Here is a 25219-nt window from a genome sequence, read left to right as displayed (position 1 = left end):
AAAGCAGCTCTGAAATGCATCGTGTCATTGCACCAGCTTGCATGGAGCAAGCACTACCAAGGTGGACAATGCATCCACCACCCTTCAAGAAATGGAGGGCTAAATGAAATGAACAAGGCTAAAAGCCTCAGCATCTGCTGAAAGCATCAAGCACAAAGAATGGGACTTCGCCCTTCAGCAAGAAGCTGATGGATTGATTGCAGAGCTGCCCTAAGCTCGGTCCTTATAAACCTCCTCCTGCCCATCTGCTGCCTCTGTGCCTCAGATCTCCCATCAATGCATTGAACCCAGGGAGCAGAAATGGAAAGGCTCAGGAACAGGAAGAGGTGTGATGTAACCCTCCAAGCATGAGTTGTGATGGGAAAAGATCCGGCTGAGCATACATAGACATTATATATATATATATATATATATATATATATATATATATATATATATATATATATATATATATATTTAAGCCAAGTGGCTTCTGGTGATGGAAAGTTTCATCCTATACCACTTATCTACAGCATTTCCAAACTGGGGAATGAAGGCATGAATAACGTCCAATAAAAATAAGCTCTGCTCGAGGGCTCTCGTGTTGCTTTTAAGAGTGTGCAAAAACCGGATTTTAGGAAGTGGGGCCAGATTTGAGCAAACATCAGTTTTTGCACAGCCCCTCCGAGCTGGAGCTGAGTCAGAATGAAGTCAGACGTTGCCTTATAGCTGCTGGCTTCCCCCGTTAAACCTTGGCAGCCCCACAGAAAGTAGCACTGAAGGGCTTGAAGTCAATTCCCATATGATTTGATTCCAATCTAATGGGGAAGCATCCATTGGGCAAACATAGGGACCCAGCAGCTCCCAGGACGATGACGTTTCCCCCATTGAATGCAAGCTATGGCATGCAGAATTCCCAGGCATGTTGGAGAAGCTTTCAAGCTTGCGTTCACATCAGCCTTTTGACCTCGCTGTTTAGTGGTTTGTGACCCTATGAGTAACCCTTCTCATCGTCTCTGACTCCCAGCTATGCCACAGCAGCTGCTAATGAGATAAAGCAAACACAGAGAGGGAAAGCTGGAAGGGGGGGGTGGAAAACCTGAAGCATTTGACAGCTAGGTGTGAGTGAGATGTGCCTCCACAAAGGCATCTGAAAAATTCATAGCACATCACCTTTAGCCTTAATCCTGCAGCATTAAAACCAGCAGTATAAAGAACCCTTCAGCTCCCTGTGACTTCAGAGGGACATGAGAAAACTCTCTACTCACTCCATTGCCTTTGGTTACCAGTGCTCCTCACCCACAGCTGGGAACGCAATTCACCCACTTATTATAGTGGTGAACACCTTCACCCATGCCCAACTCCTAGGTCGTGGAGAATACAACTCAGCCAAACCTATTTCCCCTATGGCTTCAGCCCCATGAACTGCTCCGATCTCATGACTCATCCTCTTTATCTTACATGAAGCTCAACACCCACGCAAGCATCAGCACAACCAGTTCTCGGTCACCCCAATGTGTTCTACTCATTAACCAACCTCCAGTGCTTAGCTAATGGAAAAGCAGAGCCCTCCCCAGCCTTTATGATGAATACACAAAGCATCTCAGTCTGATGCGACCTCCGTCTAGACTAAAGCATCCTTTCTTCCAGGCCTCTCTTTGGAGGGTTCACTGTGGCTTTAGGAAAGCAGACATCTGCCAAAGCCATCACTGATGTTCTATGAGCTCGCCTCGTTCCCTAAGCAACTGCTTGGGGCCATTGGGATCCCTTTGGAAGGCCTTCCATCCCCTCCATAGCCAAGCGAAGCCAGGTCAAAGCAAGCAGAATTTCAGAGCCTTCCATCCATCAGTGACTACAAAGCAATGCTAGAATAATTTTGCTTCGCATGGCAAATAGAGCCAAGATTCAGCCACATATATCACACTGTGGTTTATGTGATGTACCCTGGATTCCCTCTCTGCTTAAAACAAGGTTTGACTCTGGTTTGTGGAGTTCTTCTGATACGTTTTGCACACTGAAACAAGGGAGAAGTTGGTTGAGTCACCACAAATATTTTCCAACCTGAACATTCGAAAGAGCAAACGTGTTTTTTTTCCCCCTCTGATGAACTCAGCTCAGCTTCTTTCCAGCCCAGCATTCCCCCTTAGTTATTCCCCCACAGAGCCTTGCATTGCAGAACTCTAACAATGCTGGTTGAGCAGTGATTCAGGCATTTTACTCCTGTCGTTTCCCCTGGAGATCCAACCACAGCCAAAATCCAGTGCCTTTAAGTGACCAGCCTACGTTTTCCTCTGCTCATGTTCATTTCATCACGTCTAGCTCTAACCTCCCATTCCCAGAACTATTTCCATAGAATTATCACAGTCACATCATTTCTTAGCTCACCGGACCAAAAACCCTCTCACACTGGAAACCCATCCCTCCCATATCATAAACCCAACCCAACCCCAATGCTTGTAAGCCCTATTTGCTCCAAACCCTACCCCAGTGCTACACTAATGACCTCCAGTTTGCTCCCAATACCCAAAGGGAGCCACAAGGGGAAAGAAAACTTAACAACTCAGTGCTATGGACCAACAAAGCCACATAAGGAGAAGCTTATGGGTACAGCAAGCATTCTGCTCACCTATTTTTTCCCATAGAAACACAGTAAAAAGAAGCACTGTCGAGTGTTTGCTCTCACCATAGGGTGCAGCTCTGATAACCTACAACACATAGAAGACACCTCCAAAGATGACTTGACCACCATCCTGGTATTTTAAAGCCTATTTACCTCTATTTGGTTGAGCAATGAGTTGTCAAACTTGAAGCCAGGGATTCTCTTCTCACTGCAGACCACTCCCACGTCCTCAGTGTGTTTGCAATCCGTCACTCCCCATCCATTGGAGGTGCAGGCTGCCAGCGTGGTCTCCTTGCCATTGCAGTGGACGTTGTCCATCCAAATTTTCCCTAAAGGGGAAATAAAACAGAGATGAGACTCAGAAAGATGTAGATTTCGATTGCACTCATCAGGGCTTTGGCTGATTGGACTCTGCCCTCTAATCACACCAAATCACCTTCTGTATTTAAGGCTTCTCTTCACATTCTTTCTCATCAAACCCTCATTAAATCTCTCCTATGAGAGCTGCTCCAAGCTTTGATTAAATGCCCTAACAATTTAAAGGCAAATTCTTGCAAAAGATTTAACAAAACACTGTTGATTGAAGCCTCCTGTTATTCATGAGCTCCTTGAAAGCCAATGACCCAATCTACTTACAGTTACTCTTTTCTCCCCAGCAAAAAGCACTTGCACATCCATGTGCACACATCTATATTGTATTAAAACTAATTAAGTCCTTCAGAGCTGACTGATACATGGACAAAAATCTATAGGTTCCACTCCAAGAACTTGAGGTCATATTTCCCAAACAAAGAACCAACAGCACCTTCAAGACTCCCCTTTAGCAACTATTCACAATCCCTTTGGAAACGTGATGGGAATGTATTACTCCCCTATGATTTATCCCCTAAGCTCCAAGGAGCAACGACCAACTATACCCATATTTTAGGGTCCACAAAGCTTTTGCTTGTCTGAAGGATATATCCTTCATGTAAAAGGGATTGCTCAACCTTCAGAGCCACGAGGAGATTTTGTAAGAGCAGCCAGAGCTGTTTCCCTTGGCTTTCCCATCTTTGTTCCAGCAGCCATAACACTCAGTTGGTTCAACACCAGCCAGCTGATGGATCTGCCACAGCCCCCTTCATACACCCCAAACATTAAGTCCATTGAGTCCTTCCTGACCTAGGAAGGCACAGTTCCCTTTACACAGGCTCTCTGCACCAGGATTTACCCCCTGAATCAGATGGCAATGATTTTCTGGCTTGTTTTCCAACATTATGGACTCTTTTTCTCTCTCTCTCTCAGAAATCTCCTCCATCCCAAAAGCCAAAATCCACATCTTGGGACAACATTCCAGGTTTCATGTTTCACTCAAGTCAACGTTAAGGCTTAATAGGCAATTTTATAGGTGCGAGCACTAACGAGCAGTGCTAAGTAACAGACATACAGCATGTTTATCCCTGCTGGAGTGGAAATAATCTGTCTGTGGGTTACATCAACAGTGTGCCAGGCCTTAATGTTTGGAGGAAGAAACTCTCCGCCGGCCAGTATTTAACTAACAGCATAGTAAAAGACCATTAAACAAAGCTGTTGAGTTGCATACTCTCAGAGAGCTACTCTACCTCAAGCATTGCTATTTTGAGGGTTTATTACTGTCTATAAAAAGGAAAGATCCAACTTTCCAAGTTGTAATTGCCTGCACAACCTTCACGTGCTATTTCAGGGATCACAATAGAAGCGATGTGCAGCTTGGGTTGGGGGTGAATAGCTCTTCCTCACCACGACCAGCTTGGAGAATCCCAAAACACAGTCTTATATAGGACACAAAGCATACCCATCCCTTTGGGGTTTTACAGGCTACTCTGTGTTGCAGAACCATGTATGCTTCTGTGGAGGGGATAACAAGAGGAAACAGAACTGCACAGCATCACAGAGGTCTATTTAGACCTTATTTAATTATCTATTTAGACCCCAAATAGTTCATGGAGAAAAGGAGAACAGGAGGAAGGAGCATTTAGAGGTCCTGTTTGACTCACTGCACGGCAATGGAAGCATGAAGAGGGAGATAACTACCTGCAAGTTGCATCTGTAGTTGCAGATTCCCTTTTCAATAGGCTGGAGATCTTCCTACCTTTATCCCTTGCTAGAGCTCATACATCAAGACCAGCTCCTTCAGCTCTTTGGTCCTACATCCTCAAATCTGACCATCGAGTCAAGAATTATTAGGGTTGGAGAGGCAGCTAAGCATGATGCCGTAGCTCAACTTACCTTCTCCTTTCCCATATTTTGAGCTTGGTAGCCAGGACACTGCCTCCACGTAGCCCAACTCCCTACAAATCACATGTGCAGCGTGGATGGAGAAGTCATCATCGCACACCGTGCCCCACTCGCCGCTGTAGAACACCTCAACTCGGCCTTCGTTGTGTTTCCTCTTCTGCCCTGCGAGCCGTAGTTGGATTTTAGGAACATCCGCTGGCCTCTGGGGGGGCTGATAGACTTGTGGGGGTGGCTCAGGGTAACCAGGGAGGTAGGGCCAGTGTTCATACTGGGCAAGGCTCAGGGAGACGAAGAACAGCATGATGAAACAGTGGTTATGGTTAAAGCCCAGGAATCCTTCCATTTTCAGTGCTCACAGTTCTCAGAGCCAAAGTGTTGGTCTGCAGCTGTTGGTCAGTGCAGGTAGGTGCTGCACGGCTGTCCTGGAATGAAAAGAAAGGGTGAGTAAGGCTTGGTAAGGACATGGACTTCATTCCCCTTGCTTCAGAAGGGGGTAAACCTATGGAAGATACTATACCCAATGACTTGACTCATGAGGTGGCAGAAGAAAATGAGAAGAAAGCTATGAAAACCACTTGCAAAAGCCAGATTTGCTTTGGCTGGAGAATATTTTTTTCCAGGGCAACATTCTACGGGTCAAAAATGGAAGCAAATAGGATTTTCCTATCCCTCTGCAAATCCAGTTGTTCAGTATTTGCAGCACGGAGCTACATGGTTTAGTAGGGATGGCAATGTGATCTCAGAGCTCTTCTCCAACCTTAATGATTCAGCATAGCACAAGACACTCAACTAGGATGGAAATGAACATTTCCTCCCCCAATATTCCCCTTAACAAAAAGAGCTCAATCCATCACTTAAACAATGGAATAACTAAAAGGGCAATGAAACATAATACAGTGTGGTCAGAAGCGATGTATTTCTATTGAAGTCCATCTTCCTAATACGATGATAGAAGGCTTATTTCTGCCACTGCACATCATTTCCTCTGCAGAAAAGAATAGCAATCTCATTTGGCCTTGCCTAATGCTAACGATCCCCAGGGTTTGCTTGCTAAATCAAGTCTGGGGTTCCCTCGTCCCACAGCATAGCAAACCAGCCATTGAAAGTATGAACCAGCAACTTCTGGCTCATCAGAGGAATTTATCCAGATCCTATGAACAGTTTAAAGCCTGGTCATTTTCTGCCCACTTCACATGTTATTTCCCAGCACGCAGAGTGGTCGATGAGCACACGTGGGGGCTGATGGTTGAATAGTTTCCAAATGAAGCAATGCCACAACGCAGTGGGGAAAAAGCTCCCCAGCCTTTAAAGCTCTGTTATTTCCTGGCAAATACCAAAGATTGGGCTCAAAAAAACCAGATGTGATGTAAAACCCTCCCAGTGGTTTTACTGGGGCTCAGCTATACCCAAAAAGGGACCAACACGACACACTAAGCAGCCTGTGAATCTAGAAAGATGCATCAGAAATCCCAAGGAGTGAGCCTGAAATTCAGGATGCTGTTAAATCTCAGTCTACTACCCAACCTCAGCCAGGGCTCTGCCTCAGTTTCCCCCTGCATTCCATAGGGCTGGTAGCAATGAGCACCCTCTGATGTGCTGGGGATGGAAGATGCTCCATAAGAGCCACACGCATGAAATAAAAGACTTAAATAAAGGGGTTGCATTGGGCTTTGGGTAGAAGAGTGAAAAAAGCAAAGGATGGGGGACTACAATGGAGGAAAGGGGGGAATATGGGACAAATATTACTTAGACAGTAACCATTGGGTTTTGAGGAGCCAGATGCTCTCACAGTGGCCTCCCCAGACCGAGATTTGTATGATTTCAAAGAAATTCTGGCACGCAGACAAGGTATTTTTCCAATTTCTGCAGGTCAGGAGGTGAGGTTGAAAGGAATGGAAGCAAACTCTGCCCCTGTGTCAGACAGAGAGGAAGGAAACACAATGCTTTCACAAGGCTGCTCTCCTCCGGCAGGAAACAAAGTGGATTTCCCAAAGCAAGTGCAGTCTGCAGAGCAGGAGACGTGTTCTGCAAAACTAAAAGGCTCTTCTGAGCCGATGCACATCAGTGCTGTCAGGCATTAATACCCACCAGCATGGATTTCAAAGGGAAACCTCTCACAATGTGTGTCATGGATGCAGGATGGGCTCCAGCCCAGAGGATAAACACGTGGGCAGAGCAGTTGTTGCGAACAGGAAAACGATTTCCAAGTAACCCCCTTAGATCATAGCACTGAGAAATAACATATGTTAGTTATAAGTAAAAATACCAAAGGGGGGAGACAACAAGCCCAATGGTCTTTGGGCAATCTGGTTTTCAGCTCTCATCTTTAAACATCTGTTTTGCCCTTACTGTGTTTTAACGCCGCTGTTGTTTCTTGCTACTGAGTAAATAGGATTTAAACAGCCTCAGCAAACGCGAAACAAAAGCTGAGTTGGGTTAAAACCTCCATCTCAGTTCCTGGAGAGGGAGATTTCAACCCAACATTAAGTGTCATTATGGCTTTCTCTTGGCAAACGAACATCATCTGTGATCATTGGCCTTGTGGTCAAGTCCTGGAGGAAGCTCTCGAGAGATAAAGGCACACTGCCATAATTAATTAAGAGGAGATGCCCAATTCCCACCTTTTGGGAATAGCTCCAGCTCACAGGGCTGCATCCAATTCAAACCAAAGCTCCTGGGTCATTTCAGTGGAGGATTGCAGCCAAAAGACACAATGGTTTGGGGGAAACCATTTGGAGGCAGGATGTAATGGTTACCAGCTGAGCTCCCTGAAGCGTTAATTAATAACACAGAGCCCTGGAAGATACCAGGGCCCTATAAGAAGTCACTGCATTGGGAGATCTCACAGTCAATGGGCACGGACTTCCAGGTTTTAATGGGTACCAACAGGCTTTAATGGGTTCCAACAGGCTTTAATGGGTACCAACATTACAAATATAGATCATAGCAAATTTTGCAGGTGCAATGCTTGCATTTGGCAAAACCTCATCAGGTCATCACCCTGGGAGCACTAAAAGCCAACTGCAGGATAATTTGCTTTTGTTTCCCAAACCTTAAAGGCTTTCAGAGCCGTGCAAAGCTACAAAACCCCTGTTTACTGCAGCACTTAAGAAAATCTAGGGAGGATGGAGAGGTCTCCTGTTCCATATTGGAAAGAAAAGGTATTTTAACAACTCTGTATGTGTGCAATCCTGAACATTCCAAGGGGAATGACTTAGGGGCACACAGCTCATGCATCGCCCCATCTCCATTGGGATCTTTTGAGGCAGAGCCCAGAAAAAACAGCCTGAAATCTGCCTTCTAATCTCACTGAATCTGTGCATCTCAGAGGAATTCTCCCTAAGAGCAGAACAGCAGCATTTGCACACACAGTCCAAGAGACAACACTGCAGTGTGTACTAGCAACCACAGCCTGCTTCCCTTCAGGTCATGTTACCATCCTAAATAGCTGCACATTCAAACATTAAGTGACAAATCTTTCCCATTGCTTGCATCGCCCCAGCACTCTCACACCTTGCAAACCCAGAGCTCTTGTTCATTGAAGGGCTGAAGCCACGATGTCAGGAAGAGCAGAATCCTGCTGAAATACCAGAGAGCTGCACACATTGAGATCCCTAAGAACAAACCCAGGGTTGGGTTTGCAGGATGTCTGCTTTGTGCTGGCTATTTCCTTTGCTTTAGGGTTCATTCCTCCCCTCACATCCTCTACCAGCCCTCCAGACTCATTAATGACATAATCCTAGAAGTATCTCACTTGGTTTCCCCATTCAGAAGAATCCAAGACTGAGCATTAATAACTTATTGAATAAAGAAGCCAGGAAAATACTCCGGGTCTCCTGGCTCCTGTACATCAGGCCATGACATCGTGATGGAGACTCCTTAAGTTGTAATTTAAGGCTTCAGGGCATGCTCCTGCAAGCTGCTGACTCAGCCCTTTGCAAAGCTCTGGTCTGAGGTCTTGAACTGATGGACACACACAGAAGCGTGCAGCAATCTCATTTCAAACTCACATTGAGCTTTTGCTTTGAGAATTCACCAGGTGAAACTAATAGGCCGTTCATCTCCGCACATCAAAGCCCATCCGAGCAGCTAGAATCCCTTTTTCATCTCACCGAATCAACAGAACAATAGACCAGCTCTGACAGGTCCAGCTTCCCCTCTTCCCTCCTGATCCAGCAACAAAAGGGAAGTCTCGAGTGGTTGATTTGGGACCGCAGAGCCAGCAATGCTCTGATTCATATGACATGGAGCTTCCATTGAGAAGAAAGGATGATTACACCCTGATCACAGCTCTGAGACATGGCCAGGAGCACTGCACGCTGATATCCGGCCATCTGAAATGCTGCTCCCTGCATTTCCAATTCCATACATCATTCTCCAGTCACACATCCCATTGCAAGCATGGTGATAGGGCAGTAATGGGATCTCCCATTGGGGAAGCAGTCATCCAGCCAATGGGTAAACCACATTGGCCTCTCCAGTCCCATTAAAGCGAATGGAAACGTCACCACTCGCTTTGATAAGACCTGAGATGTATTATCACTTTGTTCCAAGGGACAGATTGACTGGGATGGCCAGAAAATCATCTTTCCATCTTTCAGGAGTTAACAGTGGACACTTTTAACTCCTAGGGACCCCCAACCATCATTCAGGCTGACTTCACTGTAACTCACCCTAAAGCAAAGCAAAACAACATATAGAGATACTGATGTACCCTGTGAAGATGGGTTGGTCTCCTTGTGGATGCCAAGGGTTTAATGGGTCCACTCACTGCATCTGCCATCTCTGACAAAGGACATCTTTGTGCTTCTAAGCAGCACCAATGGCATTAGGAAACAGATCAGGAGGAGAAAGGATGAAAGGTTAGAGAAGGAATTAGTGGTACAGGATAGTAAAGTCAATGATGTTTGGGGTCAACCTATTGAACAAGCTAGAGAACATCAGTGAGCACTTGGAGGTCCCTGCTTCACTTACAAAAGGACAGAACTGGAAGTAGAATACATCCCTGCTCTATTAGAAGAGACCAGACCAAGACATTGTCCTCCACTGTACCACCACCACCCCCCCTTCAATCCTTACACAAAGGCAAATATGAGGTTTCCCTCTGCATTACAGCAGCTCATCTAATGCTTCATTTCATGTCTTCTAACTGCACTCTGCTTCCAACCCAAGAAATTCAACCCCTGCGGGTGGTTCAATGCAGAAACCAGAAAGCAGCAACCCCTACAGCAGATTATTTGCAGCCCTTGTTCAGTGCCAGCCTGAAAGCAGCTCAATGCCACAGTTATGAGCTGATTAGAGATGCTAACCAGGTTTCCTACTATTGTTCCCAGGCAGATAAAGTGGGGTCTTCCTGCACAACGTGCTGCCTTATACTGGGTTTTAAACCTCTCTCCCCCTCCCACAATAACATCTTCCTAATCTAAAGGACAACAATTCACCTAAAAGAAAGCAGAATCATTCCAGAAACAGCCCCAAGTTTCTCTGCTTCAGCTTTCCAGGTGGATATCACTGCAGACCTTGAAACCTGGTGATAAAACAACCTAACTAATGGAAACCGCCAGTAGGCAGCTTTGCAAACGGCTGTAGATCCCAAGCATGACCACAGCAAAGTTACTTATCTATGGATCTATCCGTTCTGCGCCTTGTGCCAATGGGAAACATCTGCACCAAAGATGCTTTTTCCACTGAAAGCACAGCATTCAAAGAGGAGAATTCAAACTGCTTGTAGCTGGCAACGTTTACACGGCGCCCATGGCATGCACTGCAGCTTTCTGCTTTAAATCAAGCAGATTGTAATAACCTCAGAGAATACGCGCTGCCTCGACTTGCAGGCAGCCTGCAACATGTCTTTTTTTTTGCTCTCCTGCGTGCAAGCAAAGGGGAGAATAACTTGCTCACAACATCTTTGCACAGTGACGCTGCTGCGCCCTGTGTCATCCCTCCCTAATCAAGGAGAGAGGAACGAGTGGAATCATATGCCTTATTGCCAGCTCGTTAAGGCAAAACGCTGCACCACAGTGATGGGAGAGAAGGAAAACAAAGAGGAAAGAGAAGAGGAGAAGTCGAACTTTCAGCACGAGAGGGTTAGGAAAGGTTTAACTCATCAACTCCTTCCTCCCCAGAGAGGACGGGTGAGAGCACTGCGTTACCTTGGGGTTAGTGGTAGGTTGTGCTGGGGGTGACCTCGGTGTTGAAGTTCTCCTTTTAGGGTTGAGCTGTCCGAGTGGTCCCCCTCCGTGCTGGGAAATATCCCGCAGCCAGAGGAATACGCTGCAAGGAGCTGCTCCTTCCTGGCAAATTTCACTGGAGTTCACCAAGCAAACCCCTCCCAAGACCCAACCCCTTCAGCCTCGGCTCATAGCGGGTGATATCATGGGTTGTCCTGTAATCTGAGCACAAGCTTTGCAAACAGGAGGGAAACAGGGGGGGGGAAATCCAGGCAGGACTGCAGGGAAGGAGGTGGGATAGGAATCCGAATAGCACATCCTTTACAACCGACCAGATCCGTGCCAAGAGTTACCCCAAACCCCTCAGCATCCTGATACTAAAGGTGATTCTCCACTCATAAGCAAAATCAAGCATTCTTCCAATTGTAAAAACAACAAGAAAAGCAGTGCTTTGCAAATCCATTCCATAGAGAACACCTTGAAATGATGTTTTCTGACCCAAGTGTGTTCTGAAACGTCAGCGTTTCCCAACAAATGGAAATGTATTTTCTTCCCCAGCTTCGGCCACGTATATTTGAACCCGGGTGTTTAATGGGATTTCCAAACAAGTCAGCAGAAAGTTGATAGGCACAAAGGTATTCACAAAAGCCAACTTGAGGAGAAACGTCCCCATTCAGTTCAGTGCATCCATAGATGAAATATAACATTTTTAAAGGACTTTCTAGAGTACCATTTTTAGTGCTTTATCCCCATCTTTGGGTATGTTTCCAATGATTTAACACCAAACTCTACAAGGACACATCTGCCATCAGACTTACCCCTTCTCCCAGGTTTCCCCATTGCTTTTAAACACCATCTATCCTTCCTGATCAGATCATAGCCCCATTTCTCATCCTAATCTGCATTAGCCCTCGCTCCCAGCTGCTTAGGCACTGATGTGCAGGGCTCCCCACTCTATGATGCCACCATGTATTGGAAAAGGATATCTCAGCAAGTTGGGCACCAGCATTGAAGGAACCTGCAATGTGCTGGGAAGAGAAAGGAATCATACTGTAGGTTACCCCAGTTGGAAGGGACCCATAAGGGTCATTGAGACCAACTCAGATGTTGGACTGGAAGCGCATTGCAGCAATATGGAATTTAAGCATAGGCATCATGAACTAAACCAACAACACTGGAGAAACTCAACCATGCTTTCAGGGGGATCCCTCTTGCTCCCTATTCTGTCAACTCTTTGTTGAATGGATTGGTCCATAACTGAGAATCATAGCATGGCTTGGATCGGAAAGGACCTCAAAGACACAATGCAATACACAAATGGCCCCATTACTTACTGGCAAGGCAGAATCTGAGATGAAAATCACCACAACACGGGCAAGGAGATGCCAACCACGTCCCCATTAGCTGGCAGGGCAGCCCTCCAATGTCAATCACACTGTTAAATAAATGTTATGAGGTTGGATTTGATGATCCCCAAAGGTCCGGTGCAACTCTTCTATAATTCTATGACTATAAAGAGGATAATTGATTTCTAGGTACAACTCATGGAGAATATTAAGACATCAAAGTAGGAAACCACTCAGAGCTTTGCTCTTCTTCCCAAGGAAGCCAACAGCAGCTGTCAATGGGAGTGATCCACAGTGCCTTGATTTTCCTGTAGCAAAAATGATGCAAATTGCCATTAGAGCACCAGCTGATGGGTCAAAACCCAACGAAACCAGGAGCAAAATGCTTCATAGCAGAAGCAGCACCAAACAGAACTGCTTCAGACCAGCAGGAAGCTGAAAGCAATTGGGCCAGAGGAAGGAATGTGTGAACGTCTGCTGATTGGGGTATGGAGAAACATGACAGCCTGCAGGAGGAATGCTCTCTGGATGCCCGGGTCGGGTAAGGATACAAGCAGCAAATGCCATGCAGGCTTCCAGCTGATGGAAGTGCTTGTGGGTTGCATAAAGGGAAGCATTGGGCAGGAATTCAGCAAAGCTCTTGAGCTGGATTCAGGGAAATCTGCTGCCCCCTTCATTCTGTAGAAGGTTAAGACTAGAAGGAGAGCACCCAGCACAGAGCTAACAAATAAAATAGGAAGCCTTTCAAATCACAGTCTACAGGGGTAAATGCTGCTTAGGCTGGGTTTGCATCATCTGATAAACAGGAGATGAAGGAAACCACACTTAAACTTTTCCAGGTTGGAAGGGACATGCAAGGATCAGCAACTCCAAATCCTGGCTCTTTTCAAGTGAAGAACCTCTTCCTAATACCCAAACACAATGAATTTCAGGGCCACATCCTCAGCCTTTCCTTCTGTATCTGCTTGCATTGCACAGCTTGCCATAAGGACAAATCAAGGTTGGATTTGACCAAGTAGTCACAGTCATGGTCCGTGCTTCCAAAAAAATTAGGTATGCACTATTAGGTTCTATAATCTCCTCTAATCGTTAGTTCTTTTTACAAGGGAAGGCTCATTACCTCCACAAGCCTCATGCTTTTACCCTGTAGACTCTCTGGAGCCATTGGTCCAAATCTCACTCAGGTCAACTCAACCTCCTAAACATACAGAGCGATATCTAGTACCCTGCAAGGTGTTAACAACACGTGGCAGCTCTCACACCCACTGGCCCTACTGGAATATTGCTGCCATGTGTAATCATAGAGGCAAAGCTTTGCTTTTGCACTCACTAGATGGGTAATAAACACCAGCAACTGTAGAGGAAAGACTTTGCAGCTCACAGTGAGGAAAAAAACAGTGAATTCTATGGAATATTTAACCCCTACTGGACTTCCTATGATGGCCACACAAAACACAACAATTATATTCGTGCAGCAAGCAGAGGAGCTCAGAAATGAAGCTATGGCTCAATGCTTACATGACAGCTGCTGTTGCCATATAGTTGGAACAACAGAGCATCACATCGTATTTCTTTCCTTCGCCTTTCAAGGAAGGTTGGGAAGAAAGATCAATTAATGCTGCAATTCCCAACTGGAATGCAAGGTACTGGTTTTCCAAGGCCAAGGAAGACCCAAGCACAAGGCACTTTACAAGCACTTTTCATTCTCCTAATTGATCCTAATCGCTTTTGAGCACTGATTCAAGGATTCAGCTGCTGAAATCCAGCTTTCCCCCAAGCAAAATCCTTCCCTGTATGTTGTAGGTTCTTGATGACTCTGTGCTGCTCAGCCATCCAGGAGGAGATGAGTAGAGGAGAGCGTAGAGTTCTGCCACTATAAGAACATAAAACAAGCATGAGAAGCTGAATCAAAGCAGTGACAGAGTGGCAGGAAAGCAGCAAGAGCTGATCCCCCACGTGCAGAAAACAACTTCCAAAGCATAAACACAGCAAGGTGGGATGTCATCTTACCCTGAGGGATGGCAGAGGTCCTCGAGCTTACCACCCCTTCCCACTAGATGGTAAGAGTCCCCCTTCTAACAGCAAAGCATGCACTTCTGTGCATGGAGATCAAGGGCCAAAGAAGGGTCTGCTGGCCCCAAGGAGCCCTGAGCTGGCACAACTCCTCTGCCATCCTCCTGCTGAAGGATTCATTTAGTTGTGGCTGAGAATGTTACACCTAGAAGAAAACGAGGAGGGAAGAGGAACTGAAATGAATAGAATGAGGCTGTTAAGAGAGCAAAAATGACAAAGATGCTCAAGAATGTGATATACTGATCTCCACTACCCCTGTGTAAATGCAGCAGCTCCCTCCTCATCCTTAAAAAGCATTCTAAAGATCTTCAAACTCAGGCTAGAAAGTCATTATCATCCTCCCATTCTTAAAAGAGAGAGTGACCTAAAAAACAGCTCTAAGGACCCAGTCCCCTGAATGCTACACACATAGAAGCTAATGCACAGGGAAAGGGACACAGCAAAGCCCTCACGAGGCTCATTTTGAGCTTTCAATGAGCTTCATGCGTTATTTGGTAGCAACAATGGCAGAAACAATGGGAGAAGAACAAGGTGCCCGTGATCAAGTCACTGCTGTTGAATGTCCCCTTTGCAAAGTGCTGCAGAGGTGCAGAAAACCCTTTTGTTTCCACATTGGAGGAGCTGCAGGCCTCTTCTCCTCCTCACCCCAGGCTCTCCATCTCTCTTTCACGGACATGCTTTTGTATCTAAAACACTTCTTCCATTAGGGGCCACCTTTGGCCCTGTTTGGACATATTCCATACATGAAAAAACACACAGCAACAAGATGATGAGAGATGCATTTAAAAGGCTGCAAAGCCCAAACCTGCAGCATCACGCTCCTGCCCATTCCAGGTCACTGGGGAAGGTCAAAGAGCAGCACCCCTTGTACTTCTCTGCATTCTTACCAGCCCTAAATGCACCTGGAGAAAGGACGAGGTGAATGGGAGAAGCAGGAGAAAGAAAACAAAGCATGTTAATGCAGAAACAGACACAAACAGATAAACACGACCGTTGTGGTATGGAAACCTGAGCCTAGGAAAAGGTATTGAGTGAAAACAGGTATTTCTAAAGGCTCTTAAAGGAATCATGTTTCCTCTCGTGCTTGTTGTTTAATGTAGTCTCTTTGGAGCAAGCTTGGCCAGGAGCAGGATAGGAAAAAGAAGGAGGAATCCTTCCCAAGTAGTTTGGAGCTGCAAAAATAAAGTGGTTTTGGTCAATCTGCACCTCCTCCCTTGTGCTTGCTGGGCTTTAAGCCCTGTAACAATTAAAAGCACCCCCCACATCTGCCTGGATATCACCATATCACACTCTGATACTTCCTCTCCACTTCAACATTAACCCTTTAACGCTGACCCTTGTCCAAATGGAGGCTGCATTATCTGAGCGTGCAATTAGAAGCTCTGTGCTCAGTTGGAGGCATCTCAGAAACAGGAAGCACAGGCCCCGTAACAAGCAGCAGTATCAATTTACTGATAAGAATTATCAGCCTACAAGTGCCAAAGAGTTTATACCACAGTTCCAGATGTCAGAAGTGAGAGGTGCAGTTCCAACCTATAGTTTCTGCAGGCACCAAAAGGAAACGATAACACAACTCAAAGCATTAAGAGGCTTAGAGGAAGAAACTGCACCTTAAAGGGTAACAAAATGGAATCAACATCCCCAGCACTGAATACAGCATCTTGTCCTTCTGCACCTGCTAAAAGAGAAGACAAATATTACCAGCTGGTGAGGACAGAAGTGATTTACACTGAATAAAATACCCACACACCAAGAGGTCGTATAAATCCCACTTTTAATCATGGACAAATTTACTTTCAAGTAAAATTAACAGCTTTAAATAAAATATAAATTAACAATTCAGAGGACTTAAAAACCAAAATAAGAGACATTGTGCAGGTCTAATCTAGCAGAAACGAAAGCTTAGGCATGTTCCAGTTCTTTCCATCATACTGGAGTTTCAGGGCAGTCTCTGGATGACTACAAAAGAGAAAGAAAGGATTAAAAAGTGGTGACTTGTGCCACTATGCAGATACAGCTTCCAAGATAAAAGGGGAGACCACCGTATATAAAACAGCTGTAGAGCAGCTTATGGAAGCACAGAATTGAGTGCAAGAGGTTTTTCCTACTCCATCACAGTACTTATTATAGAATATAACATTGGAAAAGCTGATCTAAGAGATTGTTTTCTTGCTGCTTTTGAAAACCCTGCACTTCCTTTCCATTGACTGAGGAGACTCAGCATTGAGAAACCCAGCAATACGAGTCCTGGAATCTGGAAAAGCAAATAAAACTCATTCATCCCAACTAACAGAATTTCACAGTCTCACCCACTGGATGAGAATTCACACTCTCTCTTTTACCATACGTAGCTTAAGCTGCTGCTACATGCTTACTGACAGGCTTTCCTCGCCCCATTACACACCAAAGTGCATTAATTAAAAAAATAAGGAATTTTTGGCAGATATTATTTCATGAGACTAAAACAAACCGAATTCACTTCCCTGTATTTCCATAACCAAGCCTGAATCCCACACTGCGGGCAATCTGCTTCCTCAATGACTCAAAGGGAGAAAAGAAAAAGAGAAAACCCTGAGGCAAAAATGGCTTTTTGTGTAGGAAGTCCAAGAGTCGCTCTCCATCACAGCCTCTCATAAGGCTGCAGAGATCTTCTGCGGTGGGAGGCCCTCCTCCATCCAGAGGGAAGGAGACGAGCTGTTCCGTAGCATTCGCCTGTGGATCCGCCTGAGCCTCAGCAGGTAAAGCAGGATGGAGAGCAGCACAATCAGAAAACAGACAAAAAACAAGTAGTGATTGTAAACAAAGGAGAAGCTCCTCCAGTGGGAGTGACTTCCACGGAAGTTTTCTTGCTGGATGTCTCTGCAAGAAAGCAAGGAGATAACATAAGTCACAAATCAAGCCTTGCTTCCATACCAAAGCAAACAGAGCCCATTATAGTAAGATGGGCTTTATCAAGACACTACTAGCCAAGCTACTTCAAACACATCCTTAGGCTGTGCATGTGTGCTGGAAGCAGCACCTTGCCTCCCTCTAACTGGAGAAAAACCCCTCATTTCCACCCCAAAACTGCCCAGATGTTGCAGAAAAGCAGCCTTAAAGGTAAACCAACCTTAAAGGTAAACCAACCTTAAAGGTAAAAACCGTGTTCGGTACAGAATGGCTCCCAGTGTCCATTGCACCTCCTTGTCATACACCTGCAGAGCTGTTTTCAAATTGCTGTAGCTTGCAGGAAAAGAGAAGCCACTGTGAAATACTTCGTATACCCAGGCAGACTTGAAACACTGGTACCTATAAAGAAAAAAGGGCATATCATCAGGCATTCAATTCCTCAGAGTCCAAAAGGGTTGAGGAGCATGTTCAGACATAAGAATAGCAGTAACTCTTATGGCTGATGCAATATTTAAGGTTATATTCACACTTCTAATGATTTCACTAAATGGACCATTTGGATGTGACCTCTCTCCTGGCAACTCTGCATGAATAGATTTGCTGTACAAACACAAATACTTACTTCAGTCTGTGGAGATCAGCATGTGATGCATAAAGACCACGGTCAAAACGTTCCCGTAGGACAGACCACTTAGTGGCACAATAATCCTTGAAGAAAAGACAAGGAAAAAAAAGACTTTAACACGCTTCTGCATTGAAGAAACACCATGAGGTGAGATGCTCTGTAAATAACAAAGCTGCAAACAGCATCCATTGCACTGCTACTAAGTCTGACCACACATTTCACTGCATTCTGTGTGCAGACATTTTGATCTTTACTTGGTATTCATAATTAAACTAATGATCTTAATTATGTTCTTCAGTTGTACGTCTGAAGATGAAATCTATTCTTATAGCTCTGCCAAAAAAAGGTCATTATATTCCTAATAAATTCATTCTAAGAGATACCCAAGGTGTGGAACTCTCCAATACCAATCCTTTTCTGTGTCCTGTTTCCTCTAGAGTGTATTTTATTACTATGCTTTAAAGCAGGATCTTAAAAGAACACCCAGTGAGGAAAAGAGATGATAGGTTACTACAGGACAAAAAGACTGGGATCCTTGAAGAGTTCTGCTGCAAGATTTTCAGCATAAAGTGCTTTTGTAGAGCAGCTGTTTCAAACTACAAAGAGAGCTTCCCCTGGAGAACACTTTACCTTTGCAGCTTTGATAAATTTAGCAGCATTGTAATCCCCTCCCATGCGCAACACGTCCTCAGTACTGTAATAGAACTCGGAGAAACCATAGAATTCACTGTTCTGAAAGTGCACAGCAGGCTGGTAGACACCATTAAGGGAGGTCTGAGTTTCATTGGTCTTATTCATGAAGGGCTGGATAAGCTCACGGCACAGATTGAAGTCTCCTGTTCCCCTTAAATACATTATCTGTCCATTCTGATGGATCTCATCCTGAGCATCTACAGGCAGGCAGGGGTCGAGGTATGGGGAATCTGAAGTCATGCCAGTCTGTCTGCCCAGCAGCCTGATTAAGGAAAGCAACAGCATAACATCAGAAATGCCAAGTTCTTGAGGTATGCAAGCATCAAAATAAGATACCCTTATTTAAAGAAACTCCAACATTGCACATGGCACACTGTACAAACTAAGTTCTACATCTACATCCCTTGACTAAACACAGCTTCTGTAACCCCTGACTTAAACGTAACCCCAAGCAATTAAAGCCACTTACCCATTTTTGAGCACTGTACTGGAAAACACACTGTTCTCATATCTCTGACGTGCTGCATTCCCTCCAAAGCCAAGGAACGTTGCAACGTAGACTCTATACACATGCTCAGTTTGATGAGCATCACAGCCCAGGTTGAATTCTGCAAGCAAGTTTTTGGCAACTTCCTCCTGCCAGAACACAAGCAATAAGGTTAAATAAGAACAACATGAACCAGAACTTGAAGACGAGGACTTTGAAACAGCAAATGCCTTTGACAACTGTAAATGTTGCATCTATTTGCTTTTCACAAGTCTATATTGCTTTCTGTTTGTTAGAGCAAAGCACTTTGCATTGGATGCCGTTGGCACTCAAGGAAATGCACAAACCAGGAGCTGCTATGAATGACACTGATGTGATTTTCCTTCTGGGAAAAGATGAGAAGCAGCAGTCAGACTTTAAGCAGCACTGTCAGCTGTTGCCCATTCTCTGTTTAGGAACCTAGAGAGGTTTCACACCAGAACATCTGCTTTGCATTGCTCTGCATTCAGATAAAGCCACACAACCATCACCATCAGTTGCCTGCAACTCCTCCCATCCCCAATTCACCTTTGGTTGTGGCAGTTTGTTCTCAACCTGAATGCTTATACTTCTGTTTAGCTATACACACATATAGACCTGTAATTTCACAGGAAGAGTGTAAATATACATATATACCTCATTACAGCAGTGCACTGAGAGGCAAACCACACAGCTTTAACACTATTCTGACTTCAGGTGTGATGTTAATGGGAGGTTACCCAATCCTAAAGCTTCAGGCACTACTCTAGAACTCAGTGGAATGCAATTAGAGCAAAGTAAATTCCCTTTAAGCCTTCTAATAAAGAGATCTGCATCCTATAACAGATTAACTGTGATGAAGATGTAGGCGATATTTCAACAAACTGAACTGTTATCCCCATATCCTGTTAAGTCAATTTCTATCAGTCCAACTTAGGAAGGAAAAAGAAACCCAAACATCTTACAAAGGATCTTGGCAAAATAACTATAAACATTCTGGCTTTAAACTATAAAAGAGCCTCTTGGTATCACAGATTTAAAAGTTATACAAGCGTATGCACACACACAGACAAAGAAAGCAGACCCACTTAAAAGTTAGTGATAATTGAAATCAACTTTTTGAATGAAGAAATACAAATGGAATGCTTAGCTGATGGAGGACTCATATTTGCCATCTCCTCTTGCCTTTGGCTTGGATGTGATGGAATGAAGAACAAGACTCAAAACAAAGAAATCAAGGAGGGGGGAACAAAAAGAAAAGGAATATGCATTAAAATAAACCAAGATGAAAAGAAGAAAGTTGCACAGATAATAACCTGCTGCGAAGAGGCAAAGCTTACAGTTTTAGGGACTTCGTATGCTATCTGAGTCGACACTCCACCCATGTCAAGAATACCCACTGTCCTCTTACGGAAGATAGCTTCTTTGTTTTCACTGCCTGGGATGTGCACCTCCACAACTGCTTCATCCTCTGGATAAAACAACCAAAAGCCATTGGGAAATACAGTTGGAATGAGCAGAATGTTTCTGTTTAACCTCTTTTTTATGTAGCAATGCAGATCACCAAACTTTCACATACATATTAATCAAGCACCAGCATCTACATGTGCACTATTAACTCACAACTCCACTAGAAATCAACAGTGATGGCACAACAACAGGCTTTAATCCTTCCCAAAATCCCATTCCTGGCCACTTACCATCATCTGTATGCTCAAATCTTCCAAGAACGAAGTTGATACCAATCCATGCATACACTCCTACACAAATAAAGAAACAATGGGATGTTTCAGGAATATTCTGAATTAATACAACATATTATATCATATATTTTATATAACACTTCAGCATTAAACATTCCCAACACATTACTCTGTATCTTCTTTTCCAAGTCAAGATCCAATGCATTAACAGCTCCATGTGTAGATTTCAGAGCAAAGCAAGGCACGTTAGCACCTAGAAATCTATTTTCTGCCTCCAGCAAACTGAGTACAACAAAACATTGCTCCTCTACAACCATTTCTACCCTTATACAGCTCTTCATGTACAAATGCTGTGTCTTATCCTCAACCTTTCCCCTCATAAAGCCAGAAAATGGACTCAAATCACTGCTAACCACAGATGAGTTATTGTCACTGCTCATTAGGAAACGTCAAGACAAGGCAGGAGATTGCAGCAGATGATTATCTCCACACCCCACCTGTTGCTAATGAGGAATTATATCTCACAACCCAACCAGCATTTCAGAAGGCATTAAATAAATTAAAGCAGTTCCCAGTTTGTAGCACAAAATCGTTATTCCAAAGCAAACCTACCTTCCTGCTTCCCTGAAATAACTTCTGCATGCGAGTCTGAAAACAGAAAGTCAAAATGCACTGGGATATCAGTGACCAAATCTTCAAGTATTGCCTTCTGCTGGCTGCAAGATAACAGATCAGGCAGTTAAAATCAGGCAGAGACACCAGGCTTGCTAATCTGTATGCAAAAATGAAGAGAGACAATGACCTTTCGGGTAGAATCCGCATTCCTGCAGTGCACAGAATATAAAGAGGAGTCTCTTTGTGCTTTGCACGGGGCACATGTTCAGCAGCAAAGCGTAGAAGTGGGAAAATGTAATCACTGACCTTCTCGGGTGTGTTAGCAAACTCTGAGATACCTGGCAAAACAGAGAAACGTGAAAGTGAAGCAATTCAAGCTATGGGATATCCTGTTAGACAATAGGAATAACCAACCCAAGGCCAGGAATTCGACTAAGGAAATAAGCAATGAATAACTAAAGTTAATACTTAGAGGATAATTAATTCTTAAGCAAAAATCCATAGTAGATGTATTGCTGTATCACTACAATGTGATGTAGAGGACAGTAATAATAGTGGGGAGACACAAGTCCTAGGCTGCAGCAAATGAGGACAAGCCCAAATGTAGCAGCCATGGATGCAGAAACAAAGGAAGAAAAGCTACTGACCTTTAGGAGGCTTCAGGTAGGCAGGGATCTCCAGAGATGCCCTCACATCCACTGCCAACCCTTAAATGAAGGCTGGGAAGGGGTGGATCCTTGCTCCAACCCCTCTGGTCACCCAGGTGCATTGCATTGCATGCAGCTGAGCTCCCCTGGGTTGGCCCTGCCTTCCCACCAGGTGCTCCATCACCACTTCAAGCCATAACTCAGCATTTCTGCTATAATCACCTACTTAAATAATAGGTTCAAGTAACCTCATAGAAAGCAGATTATTTATTCACTAAATAAACAGAACCGAGTTAACTGACAACTGAACCAGCAACTGTCTTAGCACACACAGAAATCTCTCCTTCCTGCCCATTGGTGTCACATTCCAAGCTCTAACAATGAGCAAAACCCAAAGAAATCTGGAGTACCACCACACCAACAGCTCCTACATGTCTTTTCCCCAGATACTTTAAGTGCTGGTTTAAGGAAAAGGCCAAGTTTGGATACACAGCTATCTAGAAAAATCACTTCTCAAAAACCATTTAATACAGTACCTGGTTTGATTTTCATAACCACTGGTTTTCTGTTTTTGTCCCTCATCTGTTTTATATCCAGCAGGTCGTGTGGGTTACCGTTGTGTCTTGGCCAACAATACACAAAGATCCGAGAGCCACTGCTACCACAGTCCACAACAATCCCATAGTTCAGATTGGGGTTGTTTGTATCTGTAGCTTCAGTGTCTGTTACCCGAGCAAGATACCTAGAAGCAAACTCAGCATTAACACCTTGCAATCAAACTCCTTGTGTGGGTATCGACAGACTCAAAACAGTTCCTATCACAAGAAGCAGAGTTATCAGTATTACACTGTCACTCAAGTGCTGCCCATAAAAGCTGAATTACCAATAACCTGAAAGCAACTCCAATAAGGAAAGCTTCAAAAACAAAGCATGAAACCCACTCACATTTCCCCCCATTCATTTATTTTATTCACACATTGTATCAATTCATCCTTCACATCAAAACTACCTTTCTTTCCTCCCATCAGAGCCTTTATATCTCTCACCTGTGAAATCTCTTGTCCCTGGATGCACGGCCATACTTATTACGGATGACTACCAGCGAGTAGTAAAGCAAAGAGACAGCAGCAGCAAGGATTCCAATCACCACAATCTGCCGCAAAGTCGTGTTGAAAATACGTGGACATCCTATTGGAGAGATGCTGAAGTGCCAAGAGGCGGGAAGCAAACAAGAAACGCCGATCCTAAAATACAAAGAGGATTCTGTGAGGCTGTGATCTGCTTTAAAGATGGTCTTTATCACCAAAAAGAAGCATGGTGAACTCTGAAATGAGACAAGGATGAACATACAAACTTCAATTGCTTCGTTCTAGCTATGTTCACACACACTCCGCTCACACTGATAAGTAATCAAGACCACATTTCCACCTTTGCATTGCAAACTAGACATGAGCTGCTGAGACACTCAGCCTTGCCCTCAAACAACATCACTATCTGACAGCTCCTATGGGATTCTTACCTTCCCATTTTGGGAGGACCAGCAGATGGGAAGCAGTCGGTGCTCCAGAATCAGCCAGTCACATCCAACCGACAAGGAACAACCATTCTCAAAGCCATTGTTCTTCCCCTCCTGAATTCAAGAACAGTAAGAGATCATTAATAATCCAGACAGCATTACAAGAAGCAGCACCAGGTTGAACAAACAGATGCTTCCCCACCATTGTATTGCATTGACAAAGCCATGTGCAGAGCATAGAGTGCAGGTCTGAGCTCCCCACACATCTACACACACCAGAGCACACACAGGGCCACAAAGAAGCATCTCTAACAGCAGCAGGGCTGAAAGCTGAGCAAGAGAAGAGACGACAGCCCTCAGCAACAGATACAAACATAACAGGAGGAGATAAAGGAGGAGGTGGACGTTTCAGGGCTGCACACAAACGTGCTTGGAGTGGGCAGCAGGCAGGTATAGGCCTCAAAGGTATAGGTCCCATAGGTATAGACCCCACAGGTACAGACCCCACGGGTACAGGCCCCGCAGGTACAGGCACCATAGAAGTACAGGACCCACAGGTATAGGCCCCATAGGTATAGGCCTCACAGGTACAGGCCCCATAGGTATAGGCCAGGCAGATATAGGCCCCACAGGTACAGGCCCCACAGGTATAGACCCCACTGGTATAGACCCCATAGGTACAGGCCTCATAGGTATAAGCCCCACAGGTACAGGCCCTACAAGTATAGACCCCATAGGTATAGACCCTGCAGGCACAGGCTCTACAGGTACAGGCCTCATAGGTATAAGCCCCATTGGTACAGGCCCCACAGATATAGACCCCACAGGTACAGGCCCCATAGGTATAGGCCAGGCACATATAGGCCCCACAGGTATAGGCCCTATAGGTATAAGCCCCACAGGTATAGGCCCCACAGCTACAGGCCCTACATGTATAGGCCCCACAGCTACAGGCCCCATAGGTATAGGCCCCACAAGTACAGGCCTCACAGCCTGCAGCCCCCCACAGCTCCACCGGCGAGCAGGCCCAAGGCCCGGCCCACTCCCTCCCTCCACACCCGCTCCCCCCAGTATCCGAAGCCCCTCCCCAAACACAGCATCATCTCCCCCACCCTCACCTGCCCCATTTTCACCCTCACAACCCGGCCTGGCCCACCCCTCACCTCCGACCGCTCCGCCACCCCGCCGCATAGCAACCGGCCAGCGCGTCGCTTCCGGGTGCGCAGCCGGATGTGACGTAATCACACGTCACAAAACGTGGCGCCGCTAATAGAAAGGGAGGGTTGCATGGGGATTCCCCCGGGAGGGGGGGGCGTGGCTACACGAAGGGGGCGTGGCTAAATGCGTTGTGGGCGTGGCTAATTGCTTTGTGTGTGGCTAAATGAGTTTGTGGGCGTGGCTAAATGCGTTGTGGGCGTGGCTAAATGCTTTTGTGGGCGTGGTTAACGACGAGCGTTGCTAATGCTATGGGGGCGTGGCTAATTGATTTGTGGGCGTGCCCAAATGCTTTCGAGGGCGTGGCTACACGAAGGGGGCGCGGCTAATTGATTTTGTGGGCGTGGCTAATTGCTTGGGGGCGTGG

The 25219-nt window shown here is 45.2% G+C and overlaps 2 protein-coding genes across 8 annotated transcripts in view; both read right to left on the bottom strand.

The window, feature by feature from the left end:
* The window catches only part of LOXL2 (lysyl oxidase like 2), a 42275-nt gene extending 26081 nt beyond the window's left edge, over nucleotides 1-16194 (bottom strand). For 3 of the 4 annotated variants that reach the window (XR_001559310.3, XM_015882904.3, XM_085510448.1), the window contains exons 1-3: nucleotides 11008-11163; nucleotides 4847-5277; nucleotides 2753-2928 (exon numbers count right to left, since the gene is read on the bottom strand). Coding sequence is in view for 3 of the 4 variants with exons in the window: in XM_015882904.3 (XP_015738390.2) it covers nucleotides 2753-2928; nucleotides 4847-5198 (528 nt within the window). In the remaining variant the exon portion in view is untranslated. Of the gene's footprint in view, nucleotides 1-2752; nucleotides 2929-4846; nucleotides 5278-11007; nucleotides 11164-16054 lie in introns of those variants that run through there. The other variant, XM_085510447.1, reaches the window with a different exon arrangement.
* A 7-nt stretch (nucleotides 16195-16201) lies between these two features.
* Nucleotides 16202-24858, bottom strand: ENTPD4 (ectonucleoside triphosphate diphosphohydrolase 4). Of its 4 annotated transcripts, XR_014932351.1 has the most exons (14): nucleotides 24801-24858; nucleotides 23641-23751; nucleotides 23168-23365; nucleotides 22658-22863; nucleotides 21662-21812; nucleotides 21472-21575; nucleotides 20857-20916; nucleotides 20497-20627; nucleotides 20342-20375; nucleotides 19121-19287; nucleotides 18589-18913; nucleotides 17956-18041; nucleotides 17571-17732; nucleotides 16202-17303 (listed from the first exon to the last, which is right to left on the bottom strand). XR_014932351.1 is itself a non-coding variant. In XM_015882909.3 (13 exons), exons 2-13 carry the CDS (start codon nucleotides 23646-23648, stop codon nucleotides 17075-17077), a joined length of 1851 nt encoding a protein of 616 aa, XP_015738395.2. In that variant the 5' UTR covers nucleotides 23649-23751; nucleotides 24801-24858; the 3' UTR covers nucleotides 16202-17074. The 4 variants fall into 4 exon arrangements, 3 of the variants coding, with proteins under 3 accessions (XP_015738395.2, XP_015738396.2, XP_085366576.1); XM_015882909.3 differs by lacking the exon at nucleotides 20342-20375 and having other exon boundaries at nucleotides 20473-20627; XM_015882910.3 differs by lacking the exon at nucleotides 20342-20375.
* Between the last annotated feature and the right edge of the window lie 361 nt (nucleotides 24859-25219).

The sequence above is a fragment of the Coturnix japonica genome, chromosome 10, assembly GCF_054131305.1.
Source record: "Coturnix japonica strain WE chromosome 10, WE-NBRP24, whole genome shotgun sequence".
Lineage (NCBI taxonomy): Eukaryota > Metazoa > Chordata > Aves > Galliformes > Phasianidae > Coturnix > Coturnix japonica.
The sequence above is the reverse complement of the archived record's forward strand: the minus strand, read 5'-3'. Positions and strand labels throughout refer to the sequence as shown.

What these genes read in the sequence shown, in the direction of transcription:
- ENTPD4 (XM_015882909.3), bottom strand. An exon ending in GCTTTGCCTCTTCGCAGCAG is followed by an intron (nt 19,288 to 20,472) that starts GTTATTATCTGT and finishes GTGTTCTGGCAG; the next exon opens with GAGGAAGTTGCCAAAAACTT. An exon ending in AGTACAGTGCTCAAAAATGG is followed by an intron (nt 18,914 to 19,120) that starts GTAAGTGGCTTT and finishes TTCCTTAATCAG; the next exon opens with GCTGCTGGGCAGACAGACTG.